A 19,659-nucleotide genomic window follows, 5' to 3' on the forward strand; every position below is an offset into this window, starting at 1 on the left:
CAACCCTCTGTACTTCTGATTTGTAAGAGATCTTCACAGATTGTGGACCTAAGTCCTTTTCAGATATGCGTTGTGCAAATGCCTTTGCTCGTTCTGTGGGTCACCTCTTCCCTCTCGGGGTGTACAGACTTTAACAAAGTCAAGTTTATCACCTTTTCTTTACAGTAAGCGCATTTTCATCTGTGCGGGAGGACGACAGCCTCCAAGGGCAGCTTCCAGACACTTCACTGCCTCACTGTTCGTATCCAGATCTGTGATCCCGGAAAGCGTTCTGAGCTGGGCAAGCTGAGGGGAAGGATCTGCTGGGGGTGGCAGCCTGGTGCCCACGGTCCTCCAGCCCCTCTCCAGCCACAGAGCAACGGCCCTGGTCTGGAAGGTCCTCACGGCCTGAGCCGGCTGCCGCCTGTGTGCCTGTCTTGTCCCGCACGCTGCTCCCCACCAGCTCAGACACGGAGACCAGAGGGCGGCATGTCTGGACCTGAACTTGCCATGTGCCCAGCAGGACCCTTCCCAGCTCAGCCATCAGCCAATCAGCACCAAGTCCTGGGCAGACCCTGCGTTTCCCACTGTGTGGCAGCACACCTCGTACCACCCAGGCAACCATGCATGCATGGGTCTGTCGACATGCAACTCCGCTCCCACCGGTCTGTCAGCTCAGCTGTCAGCAAACACCACACTGTTTCAAGATCTACAGCTCTATGCTGTGTTCTGATACCTGGGAGTGTAGTCCCCCAGTTCTGTTCTTCAAAACTGTCTTCATTATTTGGGGCCCTTTATATTTCCATATACATTTTGTCATCAGCTTGACAATTCACACATTCAAAACCTGCTAGGATTTTTATCTGGATTGTACTGAACGTAGAGAACCATTCAGTGAGAACTGACTTCTTTGTATATCAAATTTTCCAAACGACAAATACAGCGTGTCCCTCCATTATTTACTCTTCTGTAAATCCTGGGTGTTCATTGGAAGGACTGATGCTGAAGCTGAAACTACAATACTTTGGCCACCTCATGCGACGAGTTGACTCACTGGAAAAGACTCTGATGCTGGGAAAGGTTGGGGGCGGGAGGAGAAGGGGATGACAGAGAATGAGATGGCTGGATGGCATCACCGACTCTGTGGACATGAGTTTGAGTGAACTCCGGGAGTTGGTGATGGACAGGGAGGCCTGGCGTGCTGTGATTCATGGGGTCGCAGAGAGTCGGACACGACTGAGCGACTGAACTGAACTGAACTGAATCTCTTTTCAGTAATGTTTTGTAGTTTTCTATATAAAGGCTTAAACAACTGGTCATACATTTCTTCCTAGTTTTGATGCTGTGGTAAGTGCTATCTCTTTTTAACATCATTTCCAAATTGTCTTTTGCTGGCACCCACAATGTTTTCTTGCACATTAACATGGTAACAGACATCCTGTTACGTTCCCTTATTAATTCTAAGTTTTGCCAGATTCATTCAGATTTTCTAGTTACACAAACATGTTGTCTGTGAGGGGATTCTTCCTTCCTGGTTTCTGCCCTTTTTATTTCTTTCTCCTGTCTTATTGCAGTGGATATTCCCTGCAGCGCAGTGAAGAACAGCAGCGACAGTACCGGACACCACGTCTCACCTGCACTCTCAGGAGCAAAGATTTCAATGTCTCCCCAGTAAGTGCCCTGCTGACTGCTGGGCTTTTGAAGATACCCTTCATCAGATTAAAGGCATTCCTATCTAGTCCTCGTTTGTGGAAAATTTTACCTCTCCCTAAGTGGATGTTGAATTTTACCAAATGCTCTTCCATGTCTATTGAGATGATCAAGTAGATATTCTTACTTAGTGTATTGACATGATAAATTATTCTGATTATTTCTGAATGTGAACCAATCTTGCACTCCTAGAATAAATCCCATTTTAGAATGGTGTATTATCTTTCTATACATTGCTGCTGCTGCTGCTGCTGCTAAGTCACTTCAGTCGTGTCCGACTCTGTGTGACCCCAGAGACGGAAGCCCACCAGGCTCCCCCTTCCCTGGGATTCTCCAGGCAAGAACACTGGAGTGGGTTGCCATTTCCTTCTCCACTATACATTGCTAGACTTAGTTTATTAATACTTTGGTTAGGGGACTTCCCTGGTAATCCAGTGGCTAAGACTCCACGCTGCCAATGCAGTGGGCCTGGGATCAATCTCTGGTCAAGGAACTAGATCCCACATGCCATAGCTAAGACCAGTACAGCCAAATAAAGAATTTTTTTTTTTAATATTTTGGTTAGGAGTCTTTGCTTCTAGGCTGATAAAACATCTTGTTGTTTTCTTTCTTGCAAAGTCCTCATAAGAATTTGAAATTAAAATTTACTAGCCTCATAAAGCAAGGTGAGAGATATTCTCTTTTTATATTCTATGTAAGTGTTTGTGTAAACTGGTATTATTTATTTCTCAAATATTTGAGAGAATTCATCACTAAAGCCATCTGGTCTGAAGCTTCATTGCTAGGATGTTTTTAAATTATGGATTCCATTTCTTTAATAAATACTGCATTTTCCAGATTTTTTACACATCTTGGTAAGTTACATTTTTCTTTAAAAATTTGTATTTCATTAAGTTGTTAAATTGATAGTCATAAAGTTGCTCATATTATCTCATTACTTTTTTCATTTTTAGAAGCTTTAATAATATATGTATTTTCATTCTTGACACTAGTAATTTCTCTGTATTTTGATTAATCTTGTAGGACTTAATTTTATTACTCATTGTAAAGAACTGACCTTTGGCTTTGCTGAATTTGTCTATTGTGAATCTATTTTATATTTCATTGGTTTCTGCTTTTTCCTACGTATTTTCTTTGGATTTAATTTTTTGTTGTTATTCTAGCTACTTGAGATTGAGAATTGGATCACTGATTTTCATACTTCCTTTCTCATATATATATTTAAATCTATGAACAGAAAATAGCTCTCTGTGCTATACAGTAAGACCTTGGTCCTCCCTTGCCCTTCCCTGGAGTCCCAAAGGCATGGATTCTATGCTGTCCCCTAATGCCCACTGACCACAGTAAATGCTCAGCACCCACCTGCTGCGTGCTGCCCCTCTGTGCTGTGGGAAGCAGTGCTCTGGACTTCTCTGCAATTTTCTGTTGGATAAAGTACAAGAGGGGGAGGTGGGGAGAACAGAAAAGGTAGGGAAGAGAGAAGGTCAGATAAACACAAAGTACTGGACAAGGACCAACAGCGAAGCACACCTTCAGCTCCGAGAGAACGGAGCTGCCCGAGGACTCTGGAAACCCGGAGCCTGGCTGGGTGTCCCCAGGGGGACAATCTGCTGGACGGCCTCTTCCCACACACTTGGGCGGGGGCGGAGAGACAGAGACACCTGTCCTCTCACCTCCAAGGGGCTCTTGCGAGGACCCTCTGGGGCAGCACTCCAGAGGAAAACATCCCTCACTGCACACATGCTGAGGTCACACCAGCCGGGTCCTAGCGACCGTCAAAGGTCTGCAAGGCGGACCCCTGTGCTTTGGGGGATGGGACTGTCCCAGGCTGGCCCAGGGCAGATGCTCAGGGCACCTGCGTGGGGCCTCACCTTTTGCACCACTCCATAGCGTTGGACGGCGTCTGACAGCTGAGTTTTCAGGCGGTCTAGCTGAAGATGCTCCTGCTGCAAAGAGACAATGGCGCTTCAACAGTCGGCTGAGGCTGCGTCCCGTCCCTGCTGCGCCTCCATCCCTGGGCATGCTCCCGGACCCCTCCCAGCCCGCCTGGCACCTGCACCACATCCGCCCCCAGCCTCACAGGCATCTCCACTCCCTCCGTCATTAGAGCTGGGCTCACCCTGCCTACATTACCACTACCTCCATGCCCTCGAAGGCCAGAAAAGGCTCCGGGGGCACAGCCAGCATCACCACAGACACCATCTCCACCCAATCCACACACACACACACCGTCTGCACTGACCACGAGGCCTGCTGGTCTCACATGTAATGCCTGTCCAGTCCCCAGAACAAACGACTCCGGGGAGAGGTGTTACAATCCCCACCTGACAGCTCAGGAGGTCTCAGGCCTGAGCTGAAGGTCACGTGGTGGGTGGAGCCAAGCTCTGAAGCACCTTAACCGCAGGTGAGGCTGTGTCTCATGCCCACATCAGAACTGCAGGCAGTAAACTGGCCATCTGCCCCCCTGCACCTCAGCACTCACACACGGCCTCTGCCCTCCCGATGGAATGAGACCTCATCTCCTTCTCACCTCTGCACTCCAGTTTCAGAATGATGCCTGGCACAGAGCCAGCACTCAGGACATACAGACAAATGAGGGAACAGGCAGGCAGGCCCTAGATCCTGGCACCGCCAGGCTACCAGGAGACCCCACCCTCCTCTCAGCCGGCAGCGTCGGCACCACCGGAGCCATGTCAGTCCCAGGCCCTGGGACCAGGACTCAGACACAGAATCCTGGGCCCTTCCTGCCCCAGCGCCTCCCATCAGCTCCTGGGAAGGCCGCGACACTCCCCAGGCCCTGCATCTCCAGTCCCAAACCCAGCCTTCACTGCCACCATGCACCCATGCAAGCCCAGAGGCAGGAAGGAGCTGCAGCGGCAGCAGCAGGCCGGCCACAGTCGGGGAGACCAGCTCTGCAAGGCCTGCCCTCTGAGGGTGCATGGCCTGGGGCCACTGGGCACCCACACCGCTGTCCAGTCTGCACTGGTGCCCAGAGAATGGTAGAACCCGCGCTCTCTGCCTGAACGGCCATGTGTTCGGCATCTATCACCCCACCCTGTGCCCAGGCCCCCGCCACCCTCTGGTCCCCGGGAACGTACCCGGGGGCAGCCCCGCAGGAGCTCGGCCATCTGCTTCAGGGAGCCGGTGCTGACCGCGATCGTGCGGTTGGTCTCCTGCTGCACTGTGTGCCTGTGGGGGCGGGCACAGGGCGGGGGGTGGGTGCAGGGGGAGAAGACGGAGAAGGGGCAGCAGGAAAGGGGGATGACACAGCAGGCAGCAGGGTGGGCAGGGGCTCGTGGTGGTAAGGGACCGCACATAGGACGGGGAAGCCAGGCAGAGGAAACAGAGCAGACGAGAAGAAGGACGCACGGACAGGAGGAAGGACGCATGGACAGGCCCAGGGAGGGGTGGACGAGAGGGAGCAACCAGAGGGGGCAGGTGAGGCATGGAAGACATGATGCCATAGCTCAGGCCAGCGTCCCCATGCCCCGAGGGTCTCTGCACACAAGCCGCGGCACCCGCACCCCCAGGGCCCAGGCGTGAGCCCTCCTTACAGAGGGACCCCTGGGGTCAGCACTGGTTGGGGCCAGGAAGCAGGGTGGCTGCAGAGGTGGTCCCTCTGGGGCCACAGTGAGAGGCCCAGCCCTAGACCCAGGAACACGGGAACCCGGGTCCAGGGTCTCTGCCAGACCCTCGGTTTATGATTCTGAGTGTGACCTCAGAGGTCTGAAAAGGCCAGTCCCTCGCCACTCAGGGCTGACCTCGGGCCCTGGGGACAGAGTGACTCCAGGCAGACCCTGTCCGCAGGCGTCCTGCAAGCTCACAGGCCCAAGCAAGGGCAGAGCCCTGGCCTGGCCCCTGAGGGGCAGACACCAGAGAACCTGCCAATCGGAAGTATCCCAAGCAACTCCAGGAAAGATGGGCAGTGCTGGAGGACGCACACACTGGTGTCAGACTGCCCGTGAGCTTCAGTGACTGAGGCAACACAGCACTGTCTCAGAGCAGTGACGAGTGAGACGGAACCCCCAAACGCACCCGCGTTGAGGGCGTGAGTAAGTACTGAAAAAGCCCCAAGGCACTCAAAGGACGGTCCTTCAAGAAGCGGCATAGTCGTATTTAAGCAGTATCAGCTGGACTCCCACCTCACACCCTCTGTGTCCAGGGAGGGGCTCTGAGGCTGGACACACAGGCAGCCCAGGGCCCAGCGGCCCAGCCGGCACGTCTGCGGGAGGAGGGGCAGGCTGGCTACAGGTGGAGCTGAGGCGGGGTAGGCAGGCCGTGCCAGGGGCAGCACTGCACACAAAGAGGGTGATGAGCAGCGGCGGCGTGGAGGGAGGGCTGGAGGCTCAGGGGCAGGAGCTGACCCTGTCCAGGAAGGGGCCCAGCCAGGACGCACTGAGGAGCAGAAGGCAGGAATTCGGCATGTGGCTGGACATGGTCCAACAGAGAGCTGAGGCCACGGGGCAGACCTCCTGCCCGGGGCTCCTAGAAGGACCGCCCACTCAGCGGCCCTTCCCAAGGGGCCCAGCAGTGCCCTGGACTGACGCCGACAAGCCCCACCATCACTGGCCGGGCCACCTCGGCCAGTCTGGGAGCCCATGCTGGGGGCGGCACAGGGCCACTCATGGTGGGCAACAGGAATGACCGAGCCCACCCCATCTCATGTAAGATGAGGAAAACAGGTTCAACCCTGTAAGCCTCTTGTGAAACTACCTACACTTACTCAATCTGAAAGACTGTCTTTTCCCCTATGATCAGATCCCACCTACTGAAACGCCTTTTTTTTAATGTGATGGCACAATGGATGATAGTGTACTTTTTTTTTTTAATGTCCTTTCTTGGCCAAATAAAAGAGCTGGCAACTGTCAATGTGGAGCAAATACAGATTTGAAAACCCTGCACTGGTCTCAAGTCATCTGAAAATGCTAATGGTCCAGGAGATACACAGGTTGCCCCCAGGGCAGGGGTCATGGAAGGCTCAGGAAGGCCAGGACCAGCAGGGTAGGCAGTCTGGTCAGGGGCCACCCCGCAGAGAGAAAGAATAAGAGGGCTGGGAGTCCTGGGGGCGCAGAGGGGCAGGAAGGCACAAAGCAGGTTGGGGACCTGGAAGCTGAGGCTGTGGAGGAGCAGGGGGTGCACAGGGAAGGGCCCGTGCGCCTCTCCAGACCACTGGTGACGACACCCTCCAGCCACTGGGCTAGGGTGGGGAAAAGCACCCGCCTGAGCCCAGGGACACCACCCCAGGGGCCCGACCCAGAAGCAGGCGGCAGCACAGGCAGCCCACACGTTCCCGCGGCAGTTCCTGACAGAGAAGCCCGAGCGCCTCAGCTCAGCGCCATGTACGCCGGACGGTGAGTGTGCGCCACCGAGGGGCGTGGTCCCGGTGTGCAATGGGGGCACGCGCATCCCCAATCCCCAGCGTCTAAAGTGGGATCCAGAACACTATCCACTTAAATGCAATTCTACAAAACGCCTATGGACTTGAGAGGCTGGCAGGAATCACCAAAACACTCTCACAGCACTTCCTCCAATGTCCTGGGCGTCCAAGTTCCCACAGGGAGCATATGCTACTTCCACAATCGGAAAACAATGCGGGCTACTTCAAAAAAGAAATTCAGAAAGTATTTTCAACAGAATTGCGCACAAAATCTGCCAAGGGCCCTCGGGCGCCTCGCTCTGGACTCTGAGCCTGCGTGGGGTGGTCCTGGTCTGCGTGCATGGACGGACAGAAGGACGGACGGGTGGGCGGGCGGACAGACGCATGTGTGGACGGACAGAAGGAAGGACAGACGAGGGGTGGGTTCTGGTCTGACTGCCCACCGGAGGCGTGGCCAGGCCCTGTGTCCAGTCTCAACCTCAGAGAGTCCCTCTATAAGATGGCAGTAACACTACCTGCCCTCCTCCTCCCCAGGAGGCTGGCAGGATGCAAGGAACCGAGGGCAGGGCTGAGTCCTTCCCCAAGGAACTCCCGTTCTGCTGCCATAACCGCTAACTCCGGAGCATCAGGGATCACCAGGGCAGAAAACGCTGAGCCCACAGGTGACCAGCCCAGACCTCGGAGTGCAGCCAGGCACCCGTCTGGGGTCCCCCAACGGTAAGACCCCCTGCGAGGGGCCCAGCCAGGGGTCTCAGGGCCCCTGAGACCAGAGCAGGTCGGGCTGGCTGCTGAAGGCGGGCACTTGCTGAGACCCGAGAAGGGGCATCTACAGACACTAGTCCCTGGGGTTCCTGCTCCCCGGGACCAGCCGTCAAACTCGCTACCACAGCACGGGTTCTCCTCCGGGGGCCCCTGACTGCTCGGCTGGCCCAGAGCAACAGTCGGGGTGTTGGGGAGGGCCCACACGGCCCACAGACTACAGGGCAGCCTCCATCCCAGGAGCCCCACAAAGCAGGGGACGGCAGGGGAATGGCAAAGCTGGAAGGCCATGGAACAGGACCAGGAAGGTCCTTGGGTCCAGGCACAGTGCTCGGGGGATAGATGCTTGCATTCCTCCACTGGGGCACCGGGCTCAGTTCTGCCCAAGCACCTGGCCTCCCCAGGACCTAGAGGTCCCAGAGCCTCCCCTGGGCTGGACAGGTTTAGGATAGAGGCTGCCCGGGAGAGAGGCCCTGGCCTGTCCCATGGACACCGATGCCAGAAAGAGGCACGCGGTCTCAGCAGCAGCCTGTGCCCCTCCCGGCTCTTGTGGTCCACCACCCACAGAGCCCCTTCCCACGTAGGATGACTCGGGCAAAGGGGACAAGGGCTCAGACACAGGCCTCCTCCTTAGGGGGCCCCCACACCAAGCCACGCTGGGATCACAGCCTGCAGGGCTCCAGGGTGGCCCCCAGGGTGCCCTGAGAAGGGCCTGGCAGCCTTGGCCATGCTGGCCAGGCTGGACCCCTGCAGAGACTTGCTTTCTCTTTCAGGGCCCCAACCCTGAGGGAGCAAAACCTCACCCCAGAGCAGCCCAACCCAACCCGACCCAGCCTGAGAGAAGAGCCAGGGGCCCCCAGAGGCCACCCCAAGCACACACCCTCTCCTGTCCAGCCTGCGTGCCCAATACCAGCACACTGGCCATGCCGATGGCAGCCTGTGTCATGTAGTGTCCCCATGGGAGTGTTCACAAGTGTGCAGCCCTCGGTGTGCTCTGGTGTGCTGTATGCAAGTGTGGGGACAGTCAGTGAGGCAAAAGGTGAGCGAGGGATGCACCCGCCACCTGAAAGTACCCCTGTGCACAAGCGTCTCTCCGTGGGTGTCACAGGACATCACTGAGCCCCTGCTGGAGTGACACTGTGAGAGCCCACCTGGCTATGGGGCTGGTATGCGGAGAGGGTGGTGTGCTAGTGGGTGCAGGGCACACCCGTGCACACGTACGAGCACTACACACACTCACAGGCTGTCCCGCAGCTCCTGTGTGTCCCCCGGCGTCCCCAGTGACCGGAGGCTCTGCTCCAAGGAGGCCACTGCAGGAGAAGGGGCCGGGGTCAGGGGCATCCGGGGCTCCACCAGGTGGTCCCCACTCAGGTGCGCCACCCACCCTGCCTCTGCCCGGGGATGTGGGTGCCGAGGCTGAGGAGTGACCCTGAACCTGCTGGAGCCAGGATGCCAAGGTCTCAAGCCCGCCAACCCCACAGCATCAGTCACACTCCAGCAGGGCCCAGGCCAGGCTTCTCCCCACATAGTCTGGGACCAGGGCCCAGGTCCGCGTGGGGCTCAGGGGCTCTGCGGAGCTGCCTCCAGGAGGCCTCCCTGGGTCTGGGGAGGGGCTGCCGTCCTCCCAGGGTCAGCACTCTCTGACCTGGTAGAGCTCAGGGCTCGGGGCAAACACCAACCCCTGCCACAAGGGCATGGGGAGCCCCACCTGCCTCGCGTCCACATCCCTGGGTCCCTCGGGGGTTGAGGACAAGCCCAGGCCTCGTGGGGTGTGGCTCTCACCCCCAACCCCCAGCCCCGGTGACCTGTGAGTGGGCCCTGCTGGTCTGAGGGAGGCTCCGACATGCTGACCCCAGGGGTCGGGCAGGTCCCAGGTGTGTGATGCGGGAGGGAAGCTGGGGGCTAAGAGGGCGCCTGCCAAGATCACAGCCCGGCCTGAGACCACAGCACTGGGCTCACACTGCACCCCGCCTGCGGCTCTGAGTCACCCGGGCTGGGAGAGGGCACCCTAACAGGCTTTCCCACCACCCCACGTCACCCTGACCCCCTGCAATACATGTGGCAGCCCGGGCGAGGGCAGGGCAAGGCCCAGGCACAGACTCACCGTTGGAGTTGATCCGGAAGACGTTGGCCGACGTTTCTTCAAACAGCTCCTGGAGGTCACTTGGGTCCATCTGGGTTGCTGCAAGGAGACAGGGGAGGGGGGTCACACATTCACTGTGCAGCCTGCAGGAGCGCAGGGCCACCGTGCTCAGACAGAGTCGCCCCCTCCCAGCTCTGCCCCCCAGGGTTCTGGCAGAGCCTCAGAGATGGAACAGGGGCTGTGATGCTCAGCAGCAGATGAAGGGAAAGACAAAGAGGCCAAGCCCGGCCCCCAGAAAAAGAGCAGCCTCAGAAACCATGGAAGCCAAAGGACCATGGAATGACACCTCTAAGTGCTGAAAGAAAGGAAAAAAAATCAGCCAACCAGAATTCTATACCCAGTGGAGATACATTTCAAAAACAGAGGCAAAATAAAATTGATTGTCCAGCAGAAAATGCTGAGAGAAGCTCGTCCTGCTGAAAAGAGATACAGGACAGGAAATGTTAAAGGGAGTTTGTCAGGTCAAAGGGGCTCTGGATCTGCGGGAGGAGCTGAAGGGTGCGGCGGGTAAGCGCAAGGCAGGCAGAGACATTCTGTCTCGTTCCTGGTGCAGTCAGGAGGCAGGGCCGCCAGGAACTCCGTGTCAGCCAGCCTGTGTGCAGGGGACGCAGACGGGAGCCCTGGAAGGCGCTCACACACCCGGCAGAGGCAAGGCTGCCCCGTGAGGGGACACGAAAAACACTGTCACGCACTCCAAGCCACTGCCATCAGAGACACCCGTGAGCCACAGGGGAGGCCACACACAACACTATACTCGGTCACCAAAGAGAGGACGGAGAAGAGAGAAAAGAAACAAGAACGCAGGGAGACAAAGCCACCATCAGAGTGGCAGATTCACCCCCAAAACACACGGGTTCTCACACGAGAGATAAGCCGTCTACAGCCGCCGTGCACCACGGCCCCGCGTGGCCTGCGGGAACCACACTGGCGCTCGGGTTCAGAGCCGCTCCACCGTCCCCTGAAGGTCAGGGACAGCTCTGCTGCTGCCACCACTCAGTCCACAGCAGACGTCAGACAGGACAGAAGCAAACTTGACAGCGCACCGGACACAACAGGCCCAGTTCAGTTCAGTGCAGTCGCTCAGTCGTGTCCAACTCTTTGCGACCCCATGCACCTCAGCACCCCAGGCCTCCCTGTCCATCGACAACTCCCAGAGTTCACTCAAACTCATGTCCATTGAGTCAGTGATGCCATCCAGCCATCTCATCCTCTGTCGTCCCCTTCTCCTCCCGCCCCCAATCCCTCCCAGCATCAGGGTCTTTTCCAAGGAGTCAGTTCTTCTCAACAGGTGACCAAACTACTAGAGTTTCAGCTTCAGCATCAGTCCTTCCAATGAATATTCAGGACTGATTTCCTTTAGGATGCACTGGGTTGAATCTCCTTGCAATCCAAGGGATCCTTAAGAATCTTCTCCAACCACAGTTCAAAAGCATCAATTCTTTGGCGCTCAGCTTTCTTTACAGTCCAACTCTCACATCCATACATGACTACTGGAAAAACCACAGCTTTTAACTAGACGGACCTTTGTTGGCAAAGTAATGTCTCTGCTTTTTAATATGCTGTCTAGGTTGGTTGTAACTTTTCTTTCAAGGAGCAAGCATCTTTTAATTTCATGGCTGCAGTCACAATCCGCAGTGATTTTGGAGCCCAGAAAAATAAAGTCTGACACTGTTTCCATTGTTTTCCCATCTATTTGCCATGAAGTGATGGAAACAGATGCCATGATCTTTGTTTTCTGAATGCTGAGCCTCAAGCCAACTTTTTCACTCTCCTCTTTCACTTTCATCAAAAGGCTCTTTAGTTCTTCTTTGCTTTCTGCCATAAGGATGGTGTCATCTGCATATCTGAGCTTACTGATATTTCTCCCAGCAATCTTGATTCCAGCTTGTGCTTCATCCAGCCCAGCATTTCTCATGATGTACTCTGCATGGAAGTTAAATAAGCAGGGTGACAATATACAGCCTTGACGTACTCCTTTTTCTATTTGGAACCAGTCTGTTGTTCCATGTCCAGTTCTAACTGTTGCTTCCTGACCTGCATACAGCTTTCTCAAGAGGCAGGTCAGGTGGTCTGGTATTCCCACCTCTTTCAGAATTTTCCACAGTTTGTTGTGATCCACACAGTCAAAGGCTTTGCCATAGTCAATAAAACAGAAATAGATGTTTTTCTGGAACTCTCTTGCTATTTTTGATGATCCAGCAGATGTTGGCAATTTAATCTCTGGTTCCTTTGCCTTTTCTAAATCCAGCTTGAACATCTGAAAGTTCACAGTTCACATATTACTGAAGCCTGGCTTGGAGAATTTTGAGCATTACTTTGCTAACATGTGAGGTGAGTGCAATTGTGCAGTAGTTTGAGCATTCTTGGGCATTGCTTTTCTTTGGGATTGGAAGGAAAACTGACCTTTTCCAGTTCTGTGGCCACTGCTGAGTATTCCAAATTTGCTAGCATATTGAATACAGCACTTTTACAGCATCATCTTTTAGGATTTGAAATAGCTCAGCTGGAATTCCATCATCTGTACTAGCTTTGCTCGTAGAGATGCTTCCTAAGGCCCACTTGACTTCACGTTCCAGGAAGTTACGGCTTATATGTTAGATACAGGAAGATACCGCTTACACATCAGAGGAGTGGACAATGTGTCACATGACAGTCATGGGCCGGCTGGAGCAGCCACGCTGACCTCAGACAGAGGAGGCCTCAGGACAAGAGGTCCAACCAGGGACCAGGTGGACGCTGTCACAACAACACCAGGGGCAGCCGATGAAGAAGACAGCAGACCCTCAGGGTGCACCTCACGTCACAGCCTGAAAACACACAGAGCGGAGGCCGGGCGTTCCCCGGGAGCAGGACGAGCAGACGGGTCAGCTGTCCGTCAGCGCTCTCAGGAAACACGACCGAGTGATGTTTCAGGACGCTCCCCTACAGCTGAGCTCACATTCCCATCAGAAGCCCAAGGAGCCCACAGAGGCTGCGATACCTCGGTCTACAAAGTGAGTCTCGATAAGCTGAAAACAGCTGGAATCACGCACCACCTATTCTCTGACCGCAACAAAACTAGAAATCAATAATAGAGACCTGGAAACAGACAATTATTTGAAAAGCAACACACTTCCAAATAACCATTAGTGAAAGAAGAAAACTCACCAAGGATATCAGAAAATACTGTAAACTGAATGGAAAGATAATATACACAGATGCATGCAAATAAAGTAACGCGGCAAGCACAATTTATAGCAATAAATACTTACACTGGGAAAGAAGTCCCCAGTCAATGATTCGACAGAAACAGATTAACCCCGACGTAGGAAGGAAACATTAAAGGTCAGCAGGAATCAATTAAATTGGCATGGATAAGGAGAGAAAACTGATGATGTCAAAACCTGGCTCTTTGCAGCAATCAATAAAACTAATAGACTTGCAACCATATTAGTTGAGAACAAACAGAAAAGACACAAATTAGCAACAGGAAGGAAAAAGGAGCTCTCACTACAGGTCCTACAGACGACAGGCCCTTCAGGATCAAGTCGAGCCAGCACCTCTGTCAACTCAGATCAACGGGCAAGCCCCCGCAAAGATGCCCAACAACGAAGCTCACCGCAGCAGAGCAGGCGGCACAGGCTGTTAAAGGGACCATCTCTACAGAAACCCTTTCAGAAAGCTGAAGGAGGAAATGATTACCCACTCACTTCAAGACTGACTTACAGTTTCCGTAATCAGACAGCGAAGGCTGAAAAAGCAGTGACACGGATCGAGAGAAACACGAGAACAGGGTTGCCAGGTCATTCCGGGTTCCTCCAACAGTGCCAAACCGAATACCTACAAAACCTCAACCTCAAACCCACCAGGCTCAAGCATTAACTCAGCGAGGACCACAATACAGGGGTCTGGTGGATTCCTTGCCTCCAGAATCAAGACTGAGCGGCTGCACACGACAGGCCAGGAGAGGGACGCAGGGGTCAGCAGACACTGCCGGGAAGAAGGATGGACAGACAGCGCAGGATGAGCCCCTGCCTGGAGCAGACTGACACTGCAGTAAGGGCCCTCCCCCGTCAGCCCAGGGAGGCAGGAATCAGGGTGACCACCAGCAAGGATGCAGGAGCCTAAGCTCGTACAACTGCTGTGGACGACGGGGCAGCAGCTTCTGACAGCTGAACTCACTCTCACGTGGGACCAGCAATCCAACTTGGGAATTTATCCAAACCCCCAAGAAAGCAAGGCTGCATGTCCATACACAGACATTCCCACCCTCTTCCTCAGCCAGTGAGGAGCCCGCCCCCAACACGTACAGGGCACGGACTGCCCAGTACGCCCTCCTGAGCACGGAAGGGACGCGCTGCTGATGCCCACACTTCCGCTCAGTCCAAGAGCACAGCAGCACGGGGAGCGAGCTGGCGCTGAAGGACAGCAGTCTACAGACCCCACACGGGCTGGGGGCAAGAGTGGGCTGGCTGGTCTGGAGGGGGCCCCACCCACCACCGCCCCCGCTCCAGCCAGCGCAGCCCCAGGGCAGCAGGAGATGTGACCACAGTGGGACCAGCGCGGGGACCGAGCGCCCTGTACCTCCTGGCCCCACAGCTGCAGCCCCAATGGCCTCACACGGCCGTCCCACGGGGACCGCAGGCAATCGGGACAGTGCCCATCCATACGCAGCGCAGGCCCAGCGCTCTCCGGGCTCCAGGCCTGACCCCTTCCACCGCCCCCGAGCGCTGGGCCCAACAAGAGCAATGCTCCCCCGGACAGGCCAGGGTGGGCTCCTTCCAGGAGGATGGAGGTAACCAGGGCCTCAGGTCCCCACCTGCCCACCTCGATGCCTCGGGGCCAGTCCAGGCAAGACAAGGCCTCTTCTAGATGCCAAACCAGCAAGAGGGAGAGAACTGGGGAGGAACCGGGGTCAGCGCTGCAGGGACGCTGCCCAGAGGACACGTCTTTCTTGCTCTGGGTCATGACCTGAAGGTGGGAACTCGGTGCCCTGCAGAGAGAGCTGCGTCCTGCCTGCACCCAGCTCCCCTCTGCAACCCTGAGGGAGGGACGAGCCCCTGGGTGCCTGGGGCTTAGACAGGGCCCGTCGGGCAGTGGGAGTGAAGGAGCCGAGGATGAAGTACAGAAGCATCCAGAGATCACGGGGAGAGTCGGGGGGGGTGGCGGCCATCGGTGGCCACGAGCTTCCTGCCGGCTGAGCTGGGCGAGGAACTCACCTCCGCATGGCTCGGGACCGAGGCCCTCAGAGGCCGGGGCCTGGCAGGAGAAGGTCTTGGCCACGGCCTGCTCCAGGGGCGTGAGGGCCAGGGCCTGAGGCATGGCGGCGCGGGAGCTGGGGGCTGCGCCCGGCAGCTCGCCCAGCTTGCGCCGCACCATGGCCCGCAGGTCCCGCCACTTGTGCTTAAGGTCCACAAGGTCGCGGCGGCAGTAGCCCAGCGCGTTCACCGCCTGCAGGATTCGGCTCCACACGCGGTACCTGCGGGCGGGCCCGGCACGCGGCAGCCCGGGGCCGAACAGCAGCTGGTGGTGCTGGCTGACCGTGGCCACCAGCACCTCCGTCTCCTGCGGGCGGAAGTTGGGCTTCCTCTTCTTGGCCCGGGCGCTGCTGGCCACGCGGCCAAGGGCCCTTGCAGCCGGCTCCTTCCGCGGGCCAGCGGGCAGCGAGGGGGGCTCTGGCGTCCCACAGCCGTCGGGCGAGACCCCTGGCCCTGGAAAGGCACCAAAAGGCGGGTGTTTAAGGCCCCAGCCAGGGCGGTGGCGGCTCCCGGGGAGCCTCCTCTTTGGCTTCCAGTTCAGAACAGTACTTGCTTCTGCCCACGGCCCCTTCCCTACTTCGTGTCCAGAGGCGTGGGTCTGAGTCCTGGCCCTGCCACTGCCTGGTTGGGTGCGGAGCTGCGAGGGACCTCGCTTCTGGGCCATGGTGCCCATCTGTCTCCAGAAAGGCCCACCCAGGCCCTATTGCCTCCAGCAGCCGATGTCAGGAACAAGGGGTGAGAAGGCAGGCGGCCGTCCCATCACAAGGAGCAGGCCCTCTGGGGCCAGGACCAGGGCTTGCCCAGGGACAGCAATAACCGCTGACATCCAGACATCCTAACCAAGAAGACGACTTTGGGTGCCACTGACCTCTGCCTTCCTGCCCAGTTGGCTGAGTCCTGGCCGTGGCTGCCCCTCTCACACAAGGTCCCCCTGAAGGGCACACCGAGGCCCCTACACTCTCCTGCCAGCCCCCCAGCTGCCCCCGCAAGGCAGGTGCAGGCTCCGGGCCCAGGGGCCACAGGAGTCGGGCCAGCCCTTGCCTCTCCGTCCTGCAGCGCTGGCCTCCTCCCTGGAGCCCGCAGGGCCCTGACGGCCTGGCAACATTCCTGGTCCAGCCCCGCCACACCATCAGCTGTCCTCGGGGAAGGAAAGAGCTAGTGTGGGTGAAGGTGGAGACGGGCCAGGACCCCTGCTCCAGCTCCCCAGCTTCCCCGGCCGAAGCCCCTGGGTGTCCATTCCCCACCCACTGACCCTCCCACCTTAGAGCTCGGCATTTCTGTGTGGCCTTCCCTGAGACCCCCAAGACCCAACATCCCAGCAGAAGTACCTCGCTTCCTGGCCCTTGGGCCTCTGGGGGTGCCAGCTGGCCCCAGGTCACCGTCCCCATCCTCACCCACACAGGGGTCCTGCAGGCTGCTCTCTGGCGATGGGCAGGGGAAATGGCGGATTCCGTACTCGGTCCAACACTTTGCGCACTCTACAGACAGCAAGGGACAGTCTCAGTTAAGCCCCCCTACCCGGCTTGGGGCACCTCTGGTGGAGCAAGGTTCTCACGCAGGACAGCAGGTACGCCGAGCCCTCCAAGCATCCACGCCAAGAGCTCCACTCGCTCAGACCCAGGAAGCCCTCCCTGACTGCCACACCCCCCAAACACCTGCTTTGGCTGAAAGCCAGCAACATGTCCAGAACTTCAGATATTCTGACTTTTTCTCTGCACCCAGGTTCTTCTGAAAGGTGATTCCAAGCCAGTATGAAACTCCTTACAGCAGAGCCTCAGGTGTGGCCCCAACCAGCGCACAGCAGCACGCAGAAATGGTGAGTAAGGCCTTTGGGCACGCTCAGGGCAACTTGACATCTGCGCACCGCCAGCACGGGGCCATGCCACTGTGTTTTATAAAACCATCGTTCAGTGTATCGGAAGTGAAAATGAAAACAAAATCAGTTCCCTTGATACTCGCTGCCAAGCCGAAGAGCGATGATGGGCCCCCAGGGAGGACGCAGTTTGCTCTCTAATAATTTTCATTTATTCAGAAACACTTCCTGGACAGGTTTGACAGAATTCCTGAGCCCGAAGACATGTGTTGTTAAGACAGACGGACACGTCTGGAACCAAGCTGCTTCCTGTGCACAGTTCTTCGGGATCAAAAGAGGCAGTGGTGCCAGGCCGAGACCACACACCACAGCCCGGCACTCAGGTGGGGCACTGTCCAGAAGCCTGCCATGGAGGAGACGTCTGACCATGTCGAGGGGCAAGAGAGGTCCAGAGCTTCAGCACTGAGCTCCTGCAGCGGCAGCCTCTTTGCAGAAAAGGCCTCCGCGTGGAGCATGTCTGCAGGTCCAGGACAGCCCAGCTCTTGAGAGGGCAGGGCCTGACACGTCCCTCTTCCCCAGGGTTTCTGGGAGAGCCTGCGGGCAGGTCCTCCTCCCCAGGTGCCTGCCCAGGCTCCCCTGCAGGCAGACAGCCTGGCCCCGGGGACTGCTGCATGGAGAGCACTATGTAAGGAGGCGGCACAGCGGCCCAGGCCCCGCCACGGGGTCACCACCGGCTTCGTGGGGAGCAGGGGGCTAGAGGCGCTCAATGCCCTCGCCACACTGGCGTCCAGTCAGCGCAAGTCCAGGCCCGGCCCACCTCCCCTCGATGCCCCGCAAGGTTCCCAGACACCCGTGGAGGAGCCAGTCTGGTCTGCTCTCCAGAATCATATGAACTCTGAACAATATAAATGTAAATGCAGGCAATTATTACAGAAAACAGTAAAGATCATCTACCAGCACACATCACAAGGGAAACTCTGTCAACACTCAGGGGTGAGGTCTCAGGCAACGAGAAGCCCAGACGGGGGGTCGCCTGACTCAATTGCCATGTCCACCCATCATCCCACTGGGACGAGGGCGGGCACCCGGCACTCTCCAAGGATCCGCAGGACAGCCTCACGCCCCGTCCCAGACCAGGGTCCATCACACCATCTCCCTGAGCTGGGGAGCAACAGCATTTCAGCCTCACATCCCCTGCAGCAAACATCTCTGCCAGTATCCCTTGATGGTTCCCTAATAAAGAGGCGTGGCTGGGCCGAGACAGAGGGAAGGAGGGGGTCCGGAGAAGGCAGGGAGCAGTATGCCCTCCCCTGCAAGTGAGCCCACCCCCCACCTCCTGCCGCCGAGCCACAGAAGGGCCAAGTTCACATCCATCTCTCCAGGTAACTTCTCACGGGCTGTGAACCACCCCTCTCTCTTCATAGACTTGTCCCATCTGTATACAGCTCTGGGGGCTTTCCTTCCATTTATGTGAGTTCTTTACGTGATAGTAACTTCCCACTTGGCTTTTTGCTGCATTTGTGATGGGACTTTACGGCAAGAGCCCACCCTAATCTCTGCATAATAACTTTATGGTCCCCGAATAACCCATAACACGCAGGGCTTGGCACACAGCAGGCAGTGACGATCACAGCTGCTCCCACACCTGGGGTCTCAGCGGGGCCCCTCCATCCTGGCCTGGAGCCCCAGCCCGTCTCCCTGGCAGCCCTGCTGGTCACCCCCAAAATCACACCCAGCACCCCAGAAGCAGCCTCAGTCTCAACAGCTGTCAGCAAATGCAGATGCTTTTCTGACAGAAATGCAATTAATATAGAAATCAGTTTCAAAAGAGAACTAGGAAGAAATACACATGTTCAGAAATGAACTACAATTCTAAATAAATCCTGGGTTAAAGAAGAATTCACAAGGGAAATTAAATATTTACAACGAAACATTAATTTTAAAATACTATATATTTTTGAATTGTGAGATTCAACTAAAACCATGATTATTTAGACATTTATAATGGTAATGCTTTTATCAGAAATGAATAAAAACTGGATATGAATGATCTTAGGAGTTAGGAAAATGAAACAGCATCAACTCAAAGAAAGAAAAGGGAAAACAGTAAAAATGTGGGCAGAAAGAAATCCATCAGATTTTAAAACTAGCTTTTAATAGAGATTCAGAAAATCAAGTCAGCCCTTTGGAGGGGTTTATAAAGCTGCCACGAGTCTGTCGATGTTGATGACAAAACAGGACAACTAGGAGCAACAATTAAACAACATCAGGAATAAAAGAGGTGCGAGCTGGGCGCCGAGGACGCTACTGAAAGGACAGAGCAGAGCTCAGTCTGTTAATTCGCTTAATTCGCTCCGTCTCCCCCACGCCAGAGGGAGGCCTAACCCTGTCCATTTCCCAGTGGTCAGGGCCCAGCCGGATCGCGGCAGAGCAGGCAGTCGGAACCAGGGCTGCTGCCCTCGTGGCCATGCCCCTGACCACAAAGTGACGCTGCCCGGGTCCCACCGGACAACAGGCAACTGCGCACCGTGCTGCTTCAACCAGCGTGAACATTCAGAAAAGCAGACACGCATCCACAGAAATACAGCAAGCTGACCCAAGAAGCAGCAGAGAGCCTGGACAGCTACCACAGACGGCATGA

General features: G+C 56.3%; 1 protein-coding gene across 8 annotated transcripts in view; it reads right to left on the reverse strand.

Annotated features, from left to right (window-relative positions):
- Window positions 1–19,659, reverse strand: part of TSNARE1 (t-SNARE domain containing 1) — a 113,779-nt gene that overhangs the window by 57,040 nt on the left and 37,080 nt on the right. For all 8 annotated transcript variants that reach the window (XR_016039283.1, XR_016039282.1, XM_088844483.1 and 5 more), the window contains exons 3-9: window positions 16,534–16,683; window positions 15,167–15,658; window positions 9,930–10,007; window positions 9,066–9,135; window positions 4,788–4,878; window positions 3,561–3,635; window positions 3,052–3,111 (exon numbers count right to left, since the gene is read on the reverse strand). Coding sequence is in view for 6 of the 8 variants with exons in the window: in XM_088844483.1 (XP_088700609.1) it covers window positions 3,052–3,111; window positions 3,561–3,635; window positions 4,788–4,878; window positions 9,066–9,135; window positions 9,930–10,007; window positions 15,167–15,658; window positions 16,534–16,683 (1,016 nt within the window). In the remaining 2 variants the exon portion in view is untranslated. The remainder of the gene's footprint in view (window positions 1–3,051; window positions 3,112–3,560; window positions 3,636–4,787; window positions 4,879–9,065; window positions 9,136–9,929; window positions 10,008–15,166; window positions 15,659–16,533; window positions 16,684–19,659) is intronic.

The sequence above is a fragment of the Moschus berezovskii genome, chromosome 16 (assembly GCF_049115385.1).
Source record: "Moschus berezovskii isolate FMDL1 chromosome 16, NW_MosBer_1.0, whole genome shotgun sequence".
Lineage (NCBI taxonomy): Eukaryota > Metazoa > Chordata > Mammalia > Artiodactyla > Moschidae > Moschus > Moschus berezovskii.